This window comes from Mesoplodon mirus, assembly GCF_964341445.2.
Source record: "Mesoplodon mirus genome assembly, chromosome: 5".
In the NCBI taxonomy this organism is placed as follows: Eukaryota; Metazoa; Chordata; class Mammalia; order Artiodactyla; family Ziphiidae; genus Mesoplodon; species Mesoplodon mirus.
The window spans coordinates 88,743,541-88,761,847 of NC_138980.1; the positions used below are offsets into that span (position 1 = coordinate 88,743,541).

General features: G+C 45.5%; 1 protein-coding gene across 1 annotated transcript in view; it reads left to right on the forward strand.

Moving 5' to 3' along the window:
• Positions 1-12,726, forward strand: part of SEMA6A (semaphorin 6A) — a 128,315-nt gene extending 115,589 nt beyond the window's left edge. The window contains exon 20 of the mRNA XM_082620614.1: positions 8,487-12,726. Within this exon, the coding sequence (XP_082476740.1) occupies positions 8,487-9,685 (1,199 nt within the window). The 3' untranslated portion in view covers positions 9,686-12,726. The remainder of the gene's footprint in view (positions 1-8,486) is intronic.
• Positions 12,727-18,307: the final 5,581 nt, after the last annotated feature.

Below are 18,307 nucleotides of genomic sequence, written 5' to 3' on the forward strand. Positions count from 1 at the left end.
TCAAGCTTTTGTCAGGTACCAAGGGAAAGTGTTAGGGATGTGTTTGTCTCTCCAATAAAACCTTATCAATTTTGTATTCTTTGTCAGAATACGGCAACTGCAAGAATACACGAGACCCACTAAAGAGTCATACTTTAGTGAACATCAAGGAAGACTATTCATTTTTTTACAAATAATTTTGAAAGTCTGGCTATACACTGCCTCAGTGGTGTCTGGGGTTGGACTTTAAAGCATAACACCTTGATGCTGTTTTCTGGAATATTATTCATATCATTTAGGGCAGTGCCTCTCAAGCTTTAGTGAACATACAAATCATCTGGAGGCCATATTAAAACATAGATTTCTGAACCCAATCTCCATAGATTCAGATTCAGAAGGTCCGAGTAGGACCCAAGGATTTGTATTTTTAACAAGTTCCTGGTGATGCTGATGCTGAGTAATACTGATTTAGGACAACTTCCAAGTTGTATGGGCTATCTTATTTAAGGTCACTTTCCAAGATTTTGCTGTATTTTTAAATCCTCATTTCTCCATTCTTGGCTAATACACTGGTACCCAACCAAAGTGCTCCATCAAAATAGCCTATCTGGGACCATGCAGAAGGAAGGTAACTTGTCAGAAATTCTAGAAACACTCCCCGTACATTATTAATTGAACATTAACATGTGTCCTGCACAATGCCCAATATCATATAGCTAGTTACTTATAGATCCAAGATTTGAACCCAGATCTTTATGACCTCAAGATTTACGTTCTTAACCAATAATACCCAGCCCCATCTATAACCCAGATCCCAAGAACTATATTTCCAGCAAGTTTAAGTTTTAGGAGTATTCAAACAAACCTATTTCCTCATATTTGTTTTATCTTCATTTGGCAGAGAAAAAAAAAAATCAAAGCACTGCAAATAATCCAAAGAATCACCTGAATTTCACAATTTTATAAGGAGATCCACTTCCCTATTTTGTAGCTTTGATGCCTCTTAAGAGAGCAAAGGAAGATGGGACCAGGAAGCTGGAAAATAGAAATGCTTTGTCTGGTTTCAAAAACGATTTAGATGTTGGGTTTCTAGCCTTATTGGAAAGAAAACCTCAAAAGGAAGGAAGATAAACCATGCAAATTCTGCTTAAAACCTTGCCCATCTGAAATAGTCATTACCTTTACAAAGACAGTGACAGTAAGACAGTGACAGTCCTAACACATGGAACCACAGATCAACATTCCCGAGCGTGGCTTTTTAAAATGATCTCATCATGACCCCCAGTCTAGACCTCAATCTCCGCTCTGGGTGTAGCACTCCCCCTGGCAGTGCCGAGGCTAAAACAGTGGACCAGAGGAGGCACAGTGAACCCGGAACTCCCACTGGCACAGAGGGACAATGAAGTTTTATGCTCATTCTCCCTTTCCCTCTTGTGAGGGCATCCCAACAAGTAAAAATGTATCAATGTCAAAGGTGATAGAACTGGAAGTGGATTCATCTGCAGACAACCACAGTCAGTATCACTTCAATTTGTGAGTTTTAAAGTAGCTTCTGAACTGAGGGTATTAAACAGCCAGGAAGCTGCCTCTACTTTGGCATGGTCAGTCATGAACTTGATACATCTTAGAGACCATGGCCCCTCCCGGCACCTAATCTTCAGCCTGCCAGGAGGGGGAAAAAAAAAAAAAAGGAAAATAAAAGAAAAAGGAAAGTTTGAGTTATAAACTGAGTCCATTTCCACGGCTGCTGGCAGTTCAGTTTATTTCTAAGCCATCTGGTTCGCATTATGCAGTAAGACAAGGAGAAGGCTGCTTCCTGCCGAGATAACCACAGAGGGCTCCCACTGCACTTTCCGTGTGGTCATCTCTGTGGGCTGGGGTGTGGCTTTGAGGATAAATTGTCTCCAGTTAGGGTTTTCCCCCTATTTGTTTTTTTCTCTCTTTAATAGGGATTACAGCAGGCCCTCTGTGGTTAGCAGGGTGATGCTTGGCCCGTGACTCGTTCGATCATTCATACTGCCTTGCAGGACTGTGAGGCTGGCATTTTGTTGCAATACGATTTTCAAACAAGAAAGATTGGGTTGTTAGATTCCATCCACCCAAGTTGTTATGAGGATTTCAAGGGAATTACAGGCTTGTCTTACTACAAAGCAGAATCAAGAGTCTATTTTTAGGGCATCCCACTCCAGGGCTTTTCTTGGTGTTTTGCCAGCTTTCTTAGCTCTCAGACCCAACACGAACCCCGCTCTGGCTCCACGATGGAGGAAATGTCCATCCTCCTTTTTGCCTTTGCATATTTCTCTAAAGGACACACAGGGCCTTTGTTGTCTTTGTGGTCACCAGGTCCGCTTTACACAGATGCCTATTAATCACTTCACTATGGCGACAGACACATCCATCATATCACAGCAGCTCTGAAACAGGCGGTCCAATGAACGGGTGAGAGAGGAAAAGTGTGCACTTAACCATTTCAAGGTACTGGCTGCCTAAGGCCTCACGTACTTAGCAAGGTAACTGGGATGGGGATGGGTAGGGCTCTTCCTTGCGACTTACTTTAATAGGTGCACTAGATTTCATGTATTTTTCTTTGTCTGTTTGGCTTCATTTTTTCATAGGATAACATCTCCCAGGTATGTCTGTGTGATGCAGGGGATAAGTACAGCTGAAGACAGAGTCTTAATTTTAATAACAGTAATAATAAATTCAAGTAGACTGGCTGTGCTTTTGATGCAAAGGTACTGACTCTTTGAAGCCTGTATTTTTTTCAATAATGGATTCATTGTGAAATAGAGTAAGCTGAACCCCTCTCTGACTCGATGGTCAGCTTTCTCAAGCAAGAAGACCGTTGAAGTGACAGGTAAATTAACCAATAACTTTCCTTCCAAAACTCACATGTCTTCTAAATATCTTTTTCAAACTTTCATGGCTTTTCACAGCCTGCTTCCAAATGGTGTTCAGCACTCACTCCTATTTTTCCCCTGCAAGTACTCATTCATTCATGCATTCATTTACTATTTATTTAACAGCTCTTTACTGAGCACCTTTATGCCTGGGGATTCAGCGGGAAATCTCCTTCGTGGAGCTGGCTGGAGCAGTTTAGGTAAAAAACAGAGAGCAGGTCTCATTAGAGTGATGATTTTAGGATAGAGAGGTGCAGAGCTCTGGGGACACTTATAGAAGGAAGAGCTAACCTGGCTTGAGGGAGTTGGAGAAGGCTTCCTCATGTAAGCTGAGACCTAAAGGAGAAGGTCAGTGGGATGGGAGGTAAGCAGGGATATTCGGGGCAGAGGGAGCAGCCTGTGTGAAAGCCCAGAAGCAAGTGCGAATGCAGCGGAGAGGCTGGTGCCTACAGCTAAGAGACTAGAAGGAAGTTGGACCACTGGCCATTACTGAACACAGCCTTCACTTTCCTCCCCTCCATGCCTTGGTTCTTGTTGCTGTCTCCACTTGAGCTGACATCCTATGCACCCTAAAGACTTAGGTCAAATGTCACCTCCTACATAAAGCCTTTGCCCATCCATATTAGGTAGAAGCAATGCATCTCATGATGCTTCCGCACTTTGGATGTAGTTGATGTGTGCGCACCTACCTTCTCCCCAACTGGATCTCAGGGTTTGTGCCTCCTTCACCTTTGTCTCCCCAAAACCCAGCACAGTACTTTCATCTGTGCTTAGTAAATGTTTGCTGCAAGATGCTTGCAACCACAACCTTATTAGTCCAGGAGAGTGACAGTCAAGGCACCAAGAACATCACCATCAAGCCCTGAGTTAGGAGAGCATCTTTCCTGAGGTATGTTGTCCCAGAGCCTGGCGCTGGGTTCCCTGTGCAGACTAGAGACAACAGCAGAGTACCTGCGAGCTACCAAAAACCATTATTTAAATAAAGAATTTGATGTGTGAAATTTCAGAGTGTATTGCCATAGTCATCGTAGGAAAAATCAGAACTGTGTTGGGTTTCCTCTTATTTTGCAGTTTATAATTGTTCTTATTTTGAATTACAATATTGTAGGGCCTGGAGGGCGGGGTTGTTCGTAATCTTTTCATTGCTTCAGCCTCTAAAGAGCTTCAAACTGCCCCTCTGAGACCTTCCTCTAGCAGCATCTGAAAACTCTCTCACCTCAGAAAAAAAAAAAAAGTGGAGATTCTATTCTTTCTCAGTTCTGCCAATTTAAGGCATGATTTCAGAGAAATCTCTAAGCCATTGTGTGTCTTGCTTCCTGCAATAGGAAGGTGGAAAGAATAACCATTTAGCACCTCATGACTGGTGAGAAATAGCTGGCGGTTAATTAATCAATGCAAAGGGTTTTTCAGACACTGTTTTCATTACTAATGCCCCACTTTCCATTGGTGACAGCAGAAGGCCCAGGGGTTGGTGGAGGAAGGCATTTCAACAGCCCAGGGTGAAGCCAACTTCCCCCCCTCTGCAGTGGGGGAACCTGGGGAGGGAGTATACCACTCTACAAAGGCCCTCCACTTCCCCAGGGTTTCACTGCAGCACCTGAAGCAATGATGTTTCTCCAGCTCCAGCCCTGTGTGCCCTTTGTAAAGATGCATTTGTTTTGAATTAGCCAATTCTACTGGAGCACTCAGGTTGTCACAAATAACCCATTTACCCTCACTCTCTCTTGCGGAGTTATCCCAGAACAAATGTCTTTTCCTTTTTAAAAAACAGTTTATCCTATTATTATTTTAAATACATACTGAGCACCTTTATAGATTCTTTTGCCTAATGGATGTTAGTATGATTATATTCTGTTGTATGATTAGAGATATGTTTCTGTGATTTCAGAAGCAAGGTTATACATAGTCACTCCAAAGATGACCCACCAAATTTACAAGTCCATTTTTAAAATGTCTCTACAATGTACTGCAAACCCATTTCTTTAATAATCACTTATTAAGTGTCCGACCTAAGAGCCCTGGGGATGGTTAGGATTATAAATGCATATAAAATATGGTCCCTGCCCTCAGGGAGCTGACTGCAGGATTATTATTCCTCCACTAGGAGTCTATAATCACTGTGTGTTGCTCAACATTTCCCACTGTTGTTGTTTTACTTATTTCAAAACTCAGGACCTATAGGCAGTCCTGAAACAGAGGTACATGTTCCCTGATGTTGCCTCATCGACCTTTGGCAACCCTTTGGCAACATTTGGACAGCCGAAGGCTTGGAGGTTTGGTCTATCCCTCCCCTGGGAGACCTATAGCAAATGGATTCTAATGGCAAAGCTATGACTGTTACTCTTAAGCCCTCGGTGAACTACTAACCCACCATTTCTCTTTTGTGGCTTCCTCTGACCTTTAGATTTGTCCAGCAAACTACAGCACTTAAGCTCTTTCTTAATCATTATTTAAACTGATTCTTGTAACTACACAGTAAGGCATTAAGTGTGTTAACCCCACGTTACAGATGGGAAAAACTGAGGCCCAGAGACGTTAAGTCATTTGCCCAAAGGTCACCCAGCAGTAAATGGGGCTTAAAACTCCAGGCCTTTGGAGAGCTCTAGTGTTGCACTACCCCCAGCCTCACTGACAAGTCTGGTGTGTTCAATCCTGCCCAGTGACCATTGGCAAAAAGTTGATTTAATCATTTGCCCCTTTTCATGCTATAAGTAGAAAGCTTTACGTTTGGAAGGCATTTTCCAAAAATAACTTTTAACGTCTTATCTTCTTGACTTTACTTTCAACTTAATCTCTGATCTGTTTCTAACTTTGGACATGGGCTTTCTGAATGTGCACAGGTGGATGAGGGAAGCCACCTGCTTCACGGTAGATATCTCAAAGCTGAAGAAATGCAGAAAGGTTTTTTGTTTGTTTGTTTGGTTGGTTTTTTTAACATCTTTATTGGACTATAATTGCTTTACAATGGTGTGTTATTTTCTGCTTTATAACAAAGTGAATCAGCTATACGCAAGAGGAATGTATATGCAGAAAGGTTTTTAAGGACACTATTTACATAACAAAATGAGCCAGAGAAAGCCATCTGAGACACTATTTTTCTCAAAGGTCAGACCCTGCTTGATTTGTTAACAACCAGAAACCTGAACTCAAATATCATCCACTAAAAGAGTTTTTCCCAGTGAAAGAGTGAGTGGGGTCCATGAGTCTAAGACAGTTAAGAACCTTCAGACATGAAAGAAAATTATTTGGGAGCTAAAAGTAAAGAAGCAATGGATAAACTTTAAAATTTTGGAGTTTTCCCAATTAAACAATAAATGAAGCAAATGGATTGCTCTAGCCTCGTGCTTTCTATGGTTCTCTTAAGTTGAGATAGTAATTTAAATTGTAAAATCCCAAAGTCAATTGTAGATAACTACCTATCCCAAGTACGAATCTACTGGGGAGGCTCAGCCCCCATAAATACAGTTGGCTGGAAGGGACCCACGAAATACCCACTGCTATGAAAAACTTTAGTACCCCGCATCGGTGACATCACCAAGTCAATTAGCAAAAGTAAACCCACTTTATTCACAGGTGTACGTTTTTTGTGCCATCATATGTAGGTGGTTAAAAATGATGTTCAGTAGAAACCCACTCAAAACCAAAACTGAAAGAAAATCAGTTGCTATTTTAGCATTACAACAAGGAAATGCAAATTTAAGGAAGAAATTCTCATTAGCACAGTTCCTTGGTGACTAGGTATTAAAACATATTTGGATACAAGACACCCCGCTGTTTGGGGAGCTCCACAACATATAAGGTGTGAGTTACAGCTGAATTTCCTGCTCGTTTTTGCTTCTCAGTTTCTACCCCTTTAAAGTTCATGAAGATAAATCTTGAAATATTTGACAAGTGGCACACATGGAAATTGTTCATTGTCTTACTACCTTTTCCCTGGGGTGAATTACCTCCCCTGCCATTCACTACCAAGGGCATTTGTTTAATCACAGAATCTTTATTTCTCAAGAGATATTTGCTGCTTCTATATATCCCCCCACCTGAAGTCACAATCCTTTGTCACAGGACAATCATTTCCACAGCAACCAACTGTGATGTCACAATTGGGGGGAGGAGGCGAGTTCACAAAGAAAAGAGAAAGAGAACGTTTTCTTCTTCAGGCTAAGGTTTCTGAGATTTAAAACCACTGCTTCACCAATCAAAATATTTTAGCAGAAAAACTCCGTGACAAAGCTGCATTTCTTCGGGGTCTCAGCTGTGACACACAAAGCATTTCAGCAGAAGTGTAAGGGCTGTGTGTTGTGGGTCTGGGAAGGGACAGAGATTTTTATTTCATTTCATTCTAATTCTATGCCACTGATATCTGCCAGTAAAACACATTAAACATATTCCAGAAAGAGTTGGTTTAGTCGATGAAAAATGTGTCTCCTGAGACCAGAGAAGGTACATTTTCTGTCTTACTATCATTTCCATAATAGGAACAATGTTTACATTTCCTCAGCCCATGCAGAGCCTCTAATGTATTCATGTTCTTTCACTCTCCAGAGGCAGGAATTGAGGTATTTGAGATTTTATTTTTTTAGCTACTGCATCAAGCACTTAAGGTTTGACAATTGTGATGTGTGTTCTCACTTGGTACTAAAAAATAAAAGCTTCAGTGTTTGCATTTGATTAGAGTCTCTCAGCTTGGTGGCTAATTAAGCAGGAACAGGGAAAGCCACTTTCTTCAGAAACATAGCATCTTGGTTTATGTAGTGTAAGATTGTTGACAGGTAGAGCCACATAATTTTTATTAAACTGAAGAGATTAGCTTTGCTGAAGAATTTCACCGTGACAGAAAACTCTAGCTGTTAATAATGATACCTGACACTTCTCAAACTCACTACAGGAGCCCAAATGGTCTCTTTTTCTAAATATTCTCTCAGCTCAAGTAAGGGAAGAGCTTCATTCAAACATTTAGCATATTTATCTGAAATTGAGTGTGCAAGAGTTTTTTTTTTCCCCTTGTAGAGGTGATGCAAAATCAGCATAAACATTTGTAATCTGTGCGCTTTAGCTATTCTCTTACACTATAAATGATACACCCTGTCTTTCCCCCAGTTGGTTGAAATGCTAACCAGCTTTTCTCCAGATAGAGGCCATGTTGCCCACAGGAAGTCATCAGCAAAGTCCCTGGAAGCCTGGAGTGGTGTGCAATTTGTTCATTTAACATGCATAAAATTGTTGCCTATTGCCCGAGACTCAAAATATCTCGCGGTTTTAGGACCGGGAAGATTGAAAAGAGATGAGAGGGAAAGAAGGATACATTTTGGAAAGGAAAAACTTCCATATTCCACGGAGTGAAGCAAAGTAGAAAGAGCCTGTACTTGAAAAGAGGGGGAAACACTTTCAGAACACAAAGAGGGCAACAATTGAAGTCTATTTACATACTTGGGGTGGGGCGGGGAGGATTAATTAGTTAACGTTTGGCAAACCGTGTCTTGAAAACGAGCTCTGCGGAGGTGCTATTGTCACTTCTTACTGTTATTAATTAACTGGGTGCATGCCCAACAAAAATCAGCCACACGGTCTGCTTTCATTTCTTAACACCATATGCGATGTATTTTGCAGGAGTGATTCGGGAGAGTTATCTCAAAGGCCACGACCAGCTCGTCCCTGTCACCCTCCTGGCCATTGCGGTCATTCTGGCTTTTGTCATGGGAGCCGTCTTCTCGGGCATCATTGTCTACTGCGTCTGCGATCACCGTCGCAAAGACATGTCCTCCGTGCACCGCAAGGAGAAGGAGCTCGCCCACTCGCGCCGCGGCTCCATGAGCAGCGTCACCAAGCTCAGCGGCCTCTTTGGGGACACCCAGTCCAAAGACCCCAAGCCGGAGGCCATCCTCACGCCACTCATGCACAACGGCAAGCTCGCCACTCCCAGCAACACCGCTAAGATGCTCATCAAGGCTGACCAGCACCACCTGGACCTGGCCGCCCTGCCTACCCCCGAGTCCACCCCGACGCTGCAGCAGAAGCGCAAGCCCAACCGCGGCAGCCGCGAGTGGGAAAGGAACCAGAACCTCATCAACGCCTGCACCAAGGACATGCCCCCCATGGGCTCCCCCGTGATCCCCACCGACCTGCCCCTGCGGGCCTCCCCCAGCCACATCCCCAGCGTGGTCGTGCTGCCCATCACGCAGCAGGGCTACCAGCACGAGTACGTGGACCAGCCCAAAATGAGCGAGGTGGCCCAGTTGGCGCTGGAGGACCAGGCGGCCACCCTGGAATATAAGACCATCAAGGAACATCTCAGCAGCAAGAGTCCCAACCATGGGGTGAACCTGGTGGAGAACCTGGACAGCCTGCCCCCCAAAGTCCCCCAGCGGGAGGCCTCCCTGGGTCCTCCCGGAGCCTCCCTGTCTCAGAACGGCCTGAGCAAGCGGCTGGAGATGCACCACTCCTCGTCCTACGGGCTTGATTATAAGAGGAGCTACCCCACGAACTCGCTCACGAGAAGCCACCAGACCGCCACGCTCAAAAGAAACAATACTAACTCCTCCAATTCCTCCCACCTCTCCAGAAACCAGAGCTTTGGCCGGGGAGACAACCCACCCCCCGCCCCGCAGAGGGTGGACTCCATCCAGGTGCACAGCTCGCAGCCCTCGGGCCAGGCCGTGACTGTTTCGAGGCAGCCCAGCCTCAACGCTTACAACTCACTGACCCGGGCGGGGCTGAAGCGCACGCCCTCGCTAAAGCCGGACGTGCCCCCCAAACCTTCCTTTGCCCCCCTTTCCACCTCCATGAAGCCCAACGATGCGTGTACATAATCCCTGGGGGAGGGGTCAGGTGTCGAACCAGCAGGAAAGGCTAGGCGCCCGCTCAGCTCGGCAAGGTTCTCGGCTGCTGAGTACCCACCCGACCAAGACGGCCGCGGCGGCGCCCAGGACACTGGGTCCTCCCCTGAGACGCGGGGGGGTGGAGGGGGGCTCTCGAAAATTGAGCCAAGCTGTTCGGTGAAGGTTCGCGACGCGGGACTCACCTCCATTCTCTTCCTTCACTCTTCCCCCACACCCCGCAACAGGTCGGACTCACGAAAGACTTCAATCAGCATCACAAACATGAGCCAAAAGCACATACCCACCCCCCCGGCGTGTGCGCCTGCGCGCAAGCCTGCGCGCATGCGCACATCACACACGTGCACACACGCGCGTGAACAGCAATTGCAACATTGTGTCCATGACTGCACCGAGCGCTGCCCAACTGGGCTAGCGTTCCAACCTGCAAAACAGATACATTTTTAAAAATCATGAAAATTAAAAAGAAAAAAAGAATTCATTGATAATTCTAACTCAGACGTTAACAAGGGCAGAAGTTTACTATGCGCAGATACTGTGAAATGCCCACCAGTGTTACAGCTTTCTGTTATAGCAGATGAATGCCATGTTGGGCAACTATGTCATAAATTTCTGCTCCTCTCTTTTAATGAAATAACCTGACCGTTAACGCAAGTAACTCTTTATTTATTTTTCACACTTTTTTTCCTTAAGGAAAGGACTCTCCACATACCATCTTCTGAACAGCTCTTCAGAAAGTCCCTTGATAGGTAAACTATTTAACGCGAAATCCATTAACTGGAATAATTGAGTTTATTTTTACAATAAATTCACTGAGTAAGTAAGTTGCAGCTGGAATTCTGAGCTTTGTGTTTGGACTGATATCTAGCTAAAGAAAAACTTAAGAGGGGAATATTTATTTAAATCTACCAGTTTAATTTGCTGGTCAGGTCCCTGGCTTATAACATGCAAAAGAGTAATTAGTTTAAAAGTCCTTCCAGATCCTAACTTCTAAAGCAACCAGGAGAGGAACTTTTAGAATGGAACATCGCGTCCCATTGCTGCCAACATGGCTTTGTCAGTGGTTCCTACTTTCTGTGAAGGCACCAGCTTGTGATACGCCATCTCATTTCACTTTGCATGTGAGACAGAAAACAAAATCCACCAACCGTGTGAACTAATTAATATGCTGGCTGCTACCTTGCATCAATTAATGGTTTGATCACACAGGTTTTTCGTGGGGTTACATCTGTGAATAGCCTGTTTTCCACATGTAAATTTGTGCCTTACACCCTGAGTTGTGTACACTTGCAAACTGTTATTATGATCAACTTTTCCCCCTTTTGAAATAAATGCAGATATTTATTTAACCCTCCCTCCCCCCACCCCCAGTCCAGCCCTCTGGAAGATTAGCGTCCAGCAGATGGAAGAAAATGCAGTTGTGATGGTTACAATCCTGCAGCCTGGGAAAGCTGGGCAACACCACACCCTCCGATTCACACATTCTTCTGGTCGTGCCAACTCCAACCACCCTTTGGCCATGCTGCCAAGCGTGGACCCCAGTGTTGTGGGTGGCAAATCTCCTTTCTTCCTCCAGAGCTCCCTGCTTCCCTTGTATTCTCAGATCATTTCAAAATGATGATATCCTCATTAGCCAGCAGAAAAGGGACTAACGTCCCAGTCCTCATTCCTGCTGTGTCCACTGCCTGGAGAACACAGCAGTGAGGTTGGGCAGGCACCTGGGTGGAGTCTCCAAGCCATGTGCGCAGCACACAGGTGCAATGCTCACAAAGAAATGACATGGAAATAGATGCAGGCAGGCTGGTCCCTGCTGTGATTAATGAGTAACTCCAAGTACAAGGCCAACCACAATGGATGCTACAAAAACGTTGACTGGGGCAAAAGGTTTTTAATTTTTTTTAATTTCTTTATCCTTTTGCGGTTATTGTTTGTAGGGGGAGGGGGTTGGGCGTGTGTTTTTCCCCTTGGTTTTCATTAGCTCAAGCACACACAAGGGACTTTTGTTTACTCTAATCACGAACAAAAGAATTGTCAACATACTGTAAACTGTGAGCACTGTTGGTTGTTATCAGTTTTTTAAAACAGCTAAACAGTATATTTAGTGGTCTCTTTGTCTCTTTTTCATTTCCAGTTTGATCTTCTGGGTTTAGTTTTGTCTTAAAAAAAAAAAACTTTCTAAAAAAGACATTTGGGTATAATTTTGAATCGGCTGTGAAAAGTGGTGCCTCCATAAACAGAGTGAGACCTGGGTGTGTCCCAAGGGCACGTGCACAGCCTTTTATTTGAAACACCCCTTGCAGTTTTGCTGTTGTTCGGGATAGGTTTTTGTTATTTTTGTGTTATGTTTTTGTTTTGTTTGTTTTGTTAGTGGAATCAATGTTCACACCCCGTGAACTCTGTACCCTGAAACCATGAAACTTTGCTACGAACAGACATATTGTCTTCTTCCTTCTATTTTCTTTAGAAATGTGGAACTTAGGAAGGTGATGGGTATATATCACCCTGCTACCTTCTTCCCCAAGCTTCACTCCCAGGAGTATTGAGGTGCAACACATGCTCTCTCGTCACCATGTGTGGGCATCAATGCCTCAGCTGTGTTACAGAGTCCTGTGTCAAACTTCCACCCCAGTCCCTGTATCCCACAACCCATCACTTGCGGTGTTAACCCTAAAATGCCCGCAGATATTGAGCTGGTCTTCTGCATTTAAGTATTTTCCCTTTTTCTTTTGCTCCCCACAGCGTGTGGGGAGAGGGTCCATAAACCTGAGTGTGCCTTTGCTTTCCACCCTTGCTAGACACTGGTAGATGCAACCAACTCAGATTTATATTTGTTGTAAAGTTGTAAAAATATTGTGATGTCACCAATTTTCCTTCCATCTCCACACCCCCTAACATCTGATTCACGACTTAATGTATGTTGTAAAAAAGAAAAAAAAGAAGGGAAAAAAAGACAAAAAGGCAAGGAAAAGGCTCTTTATTACTTAAAAGTAATAAAGCAAGACTGTTCTACATTCTCTTTTGTGTCCTGAATGCTTTTATTTATCTCATAATTTCCCCCTTTTTGGCTAGGATGCTCATCTTTCCTCCATCTCTATTTGGCTTCGAAAGCATAAATCACAACGTAGTTAGACCCATTTGTCTGCAATACCCACACCCTGCTCCCCAAATTATTGATGTGTTCTCTCTACCTGCACCCAGCCTGGAGCAGGATCGGAGCAGAAGCCACTGGTAATTAAAAGGCAGAGCATGCGTTGACTCCCTCAATTCATTTTATGCATTTTCTTTTTATGGACTTGTTCATCATCAAACATTTATGGTAGGCTTGATAGTTTAAGAGATCAAGGCTAGGATTTTAGTATGTAAGGTCCACTAAAAATAGAACCTGAGCTTCCCTGGTGGCGCAGTGGTTGAGAGTCCGCCTGCCGATGCAGGGGACACGGGTTTGTGCCCCGGTCCGAGAGGATCCCACATGCCGCGGAGCGGCTAGGCCCGTGAGCCATGGCCGCTCAGCCTGCGCGTCCGGAGCCTGTGCTCCGCAACGGGAGAGGCCACAGCAGGGAGAGGCCCGCGTACTGCAAAAAAAAAAAAAAAAAAAAGATCCTTGCACAGATGCGACTTCAGCCTTTTTACATATTAATAAGGTGGAGGGTGCAGGATTTTACTCCTTGTTCGCATCTATCTCTTGTAAGCCAGAAGACACGGTCGGAGGTATAGTGCTATGCAGCACTTGATTTTTATTTTGCAGGGTAGCCTTTTGAAATGCCTAGATCAGGGCTTTTTCCCCCCCTCTGGAATATTTTTAAAACAGTTATTTAAATAAGTCTTCAGCTGTAGTATTTTACTTTTGACCTTCTGAAATAATTTTTTACAAGTGTTTTGGGTCAGTTTGAGTGTGGGAAGCTGCGGGTGGACCTCAATTTACACTTACAATCGTCTAGTCACCTTCTGATAATTCATTTCCAATTGTGTTACTTGAATCCCACTCATAGCGCGAGGCTCTGTCAGGTACAAAGTTGACTAGAATATAGTTGCTGCCTCCTCATTTATAAGGAGAGGTGGACACGGCCTCTGTAATTGCCATTGGGAGACAGGAACAAAGTGCTGAGGAAAAGGCCAGAGGTTTGGGGCTCGAGGCTACATACGAGCTGGTCCTTACAGAATCAGTTCTCTGGACAGCTAGGCCAGGCAGAAGGGAAAACTTGTACAAAGGTGCCGAAGGTGCTGTGACTGGGACACAGAAGGTTTAGTGGACCTTGAGCAGGGTCTGTGAGAGAGCCTGACAGGGGCAGGGCTGGGAAGGGGGTTGGGGTCAGATGAGGAGAGGTCTGTGGACCATTTGCTAGGATTTTAGCTGATGGGCAGTGGAGTGCATTTGGAGTCTATAAAGCCACAAGCACATGTGTTTGTGCTTTAGAAAGCTACCTGGCAGTAATGTGGAAATGGTCCAGGAAGAGGCTGCTGGCTGCCGGGCAATGTACCAAGTGGCATGCCAAATTGGTAGGAGCAATGCGTGAAAACCCCACATCCAGTTTCAGATTCTTTAGGAGACAGAACTGAATCAGCTCTGTGACCATTCCTTCTTTTGCCGGTCAGAAGAGCTTCCTTCTCCTTACATGACTGACAGGTTTGCCCTGCCTGGTTATACCCAAATGTCAAATGGAGAGAATGGCCAACAGCTTGTCTGACCCTTTCATTTTAAAAAATGAGAAAGCTGTGGTCCATTGAGTGAAAGGATCTGCCACGATCCCAAAGCTGGCAGCAGAACACTCTTCCAAGGACGAATTTATTGTCTTTTATGCCCTCTTCAGTCACATCATTAGAGTAATGCTAGCTAAAAAGACCTGACACTCGCTCCTCCCAAACTCATCTCCAAATCACTCTGCCATCCTTTGTCACAGGAACGCCTGCAGACACGCCTCACTCTTCTCCAGCTGGGCATCCCAAATTCCTTCATCTGGGCCGAGGCAAGCGGGTCGCTTGGAGCTCAGATCACGCTGTAGACAATCCCTGCAGTGCAACCTGATACTTGGGATGGTGGCTTTTGCTGAAGTCAGCTTTGTTCTTGTCTGGTGAAGAGGTGACAGAGACTGAACAGGTGCAGCCTGTATTTTAGCTGGGGCCCCAGGGATGTCCCTGCTCAGGCTTGACAAGTGCCTCAGATAACCTAGATTTTTTTTTTTTTTTTTTTGTCGTACGCGGGCCTCTCACTGTTGTGGCCTCTCCCGTTGCGGAGCACAGGCTCCAGACGCACAGGCTCAGCGGCCATGGTTCACGGGCCCAGCCGCTCTGCGGCATGTGGGATCCTCCCGGACCGGGGCACGAACCCATGTCCCCTGCATCGGCAGGCGGACTCTCAACCAGTGCGCCACCAGGGAAGCCCATAACCTAGATTTTTAATTGTTGTCTTTGCTTGCTTGCTTGTTACAGGGTTGGTGGCTTCTGCCAGATGTTTTCAGACTGTTGGCTCTCAGGAGTGGCTGTCCCAGTACAGCCAATAGGCTAGGTGTTTCACGGGGCCAGAGCTGATGTCTTAGACCTGCCTGCTTTCCTTAAGTGCCATGTCAAGCAAACACAAACTGGTCTCGTTGTTCAGTCTCCTAAGTTGGCAGAAGCCAAACAAGATGCCCAGAACCATAGTGCCTAGTGTTTGACTGCCTGAACAAAAGCTCCTTCCAAAAAAGTCATTCAGCAAGTGAAATAAAAGTGTCAGAAAGGCACCTACAATTTCAGACATGGGATATTTTGCTCGTGGGAAAGGGGTAAGGGGAATTTCAAAGACCCTTCCGTAACAAAATAACACAATTAAGAGCGTAATCCTTGTCCTGGCTGAGCACTGCGACAGCTGGGTGCTTGGACTCAGTAACCCTTAGAAACCCACACCTCACGCCTGTCTTAAACCCACGTGGTGATGTGTCTCTTGTACAGAATTGGGGAGGAAGGGCTCACATTTATTGATCGGGCCTGCCAGACAGATGGGGATCTTCACTATTCCATTTAGACTATTGTGTATCCTTAGCTCTAACCCCCCGGGGATGCCTGGAGGTGGGGGGCAGTTGACCTCAACAGAGAGTTATATCTGAACTGATGTGCATTAAATGTGACTGGGCAGAAAAATGTGCAGATGTCCCTCTAGCAAATGGAAATGAAATTTGAGCAAATCAAGAGAGGCAGATGAGTGGTGGGGAGTTCCCCATCCCCCTCTGCAAACACATCCCTGAGCACATGTGCAAACAGCTGCTGTCATGAGGCTTTTTCCTCTTGGGGTCTAATACCAAACATGTCACAGGGGTCAGAACCAGTGTCTGCTGAAGGTGGACCCTTTGGGAGGTCTTTCACCCCTCTTCCTGGTAAAACATGCGTTCCACCTCAGCACTTTCTGGTCATATGTGAACTGTCATAAATTATAGTCTCAGGAGTGACAGTCAAGATCTTTACAGAGGGGCCTGGACATGGGTTGCTGGCAGCCCATGGATGCTGACTGAGGTGACTAGCAGTTTTTTATTCTTCCTAATCTTCCTAATCTCTTCAAATAAAAGGAGATTTTCCCCTGAGAATCACTAACATCATCCCCAGAGCAAGTTACCGGTCCCGCTGATGGAGCTGCAATAACGGTCCAAATAAGGGGATGCTAATGAAGGGGAAAGTAAGTAACCATGAAATTGGAGGCATTTTTCTCATTGATGATTTTCATTTTTCAAAGAAACAGATGAAGGTGACATTGGATACAACAGCAATGCCAGAAAACCAACATGAAAGAAACTCCAGCAGGATTCCCAGGGGTCTCCTAGGATGAGGAAGATGATGAAAATTCCGTCCGTGAGCTGAACGGTCTCTGTTATCCTGTTCATCATGACACCTGCCCTGACCATGTTACAGGGTAGTGAGAAAGTGGGTGTTTGAGAGAGAGGGTAAGAAACTTAGTTCTGGGGCTTCCCTGATGGTGCAGTGGTTGAGAGTCCGCCTGCCCGATGCAGGGGACACGGGTTCGTGCCCTGGTCCAGGAAAATTCCACATGCCGTGGAGCGGCTGGGCCCGTGAGCCATGGCCTCTGAGCCTGCGTGTCCGGAGCCTGTGCTCCACAAGGGGAGAGGCCACAACAGTGAGAGGCCCGCGTACCGCAAAAAAAAGAAAGAAAGAAACTTAGTTCTCAGGTGTGGACACTGAACATTTTGCAGACCTGGTCCATGGCAGTGTATAAGCACGAATTTCAATAATAGGGCTAACTTTTACTTCATAAAAGATGAAAACTGGAATGGTATTAAGCCAAGAGGAGCAGGGCTTCTGCTTGTTGATGACAATGACAATTTACATGGAGGGCATTTTATAGTTTGCAGACATAATCTTGTCCATTATATTATTAGATCCTCAGAACAGCCTAGTGGGGTGGGCAACAGCACATGTATGATTATCCTCACTTTACAGAAACTGGAGTTTGGAGAGGAGGGATCTATTGGAACAGTGATCGACATAAAAATGGAGTCCCGTTTCCAAAACCTGTGTGTTGACATCATCCCCTCAGCTCTCTCGGGGACACCTCAGGTTACACAGTTATTCTGTTTCACCAAAGGGGGAAAGCCCCCCAAGAGCATTTCCCAGGAGAGACGGCTAACAACAATAAAGTCCCCAAAATAAAGGCCAGGCGCACACATTCTATTTTAAGGGTATTGTGCTCTCATATTTTTCCATCATTAAAGAATACATCTCTTCCTTCCTGCGTCTGCAAAGTCCTGATGCCAGCAGTGGTATGAGGAATTGTCAACAAAGCAGGAAAAGAAAGAGCTGAAGCCAAATTCTGTGACCTCCCTTCTTGAGATGCACCCTCCCACTTCAGGGGCAGTGACACAGGCTGCCTCAGGTGGAAGACAAAGATGAAAGGCCTGGCTTTCAGGGCTTCTTCATTTTACCCGAGCCTCACAGAGCACAAGAGAAATTTAAGAAGCTTAAGAGAAGGCAGGCTTAATTGGAAACAGCGTCGAAGAAATGCCCTATACCTAGAAGGGTAAAGAATTTGCCTACCCTTCCCTTCATAGAAGAATGAGGTAAAGTAAGTATGAGGGGAAGAGGTAAGTAAGAAATACCCCTGCTGGGCTTCCCTGGTGGCACAGTGGTTGAGAATCCGCCTGCCGATGCAGGGGACACGGGTTCGTGCCCCAGTCCTGGAAGATCCCACATGCCGTGGAGCGGCTGGGCCCGTGAGCCATGGCCGCTGAGCCTGCGCGTCCGGAGCCTGTGCTCCGCAACGGGAGAGGCCACAGCAGTGAGAGGCCCGCATACCTCAAAAAGAAAAAAAAAAGAAATACCCCTGCTGACTTCTCATGTTAGTCCCATTGGCCACTTTGGCACTATGGGTACCAACTAAGCAATTCGACATCATCTCTGATGTCAGTGGTGGGATGATTCTCCCGATAGGAGACAGAAGGTAGAGATGGGCTCCACCTAGGTAACTATCTTCCTCTGCCACATCACTGCCCATGTTCCATGTTGCCAGTGCTGCAGACTGGCCGTCCTAGAGTTCATATGCTGCTTGGTATGAGGGCACATGGTGCGGAAGAGGCAGGGCCCTCCTGTCTGGAGTGGGTGGCTGGCCTCCCTCCT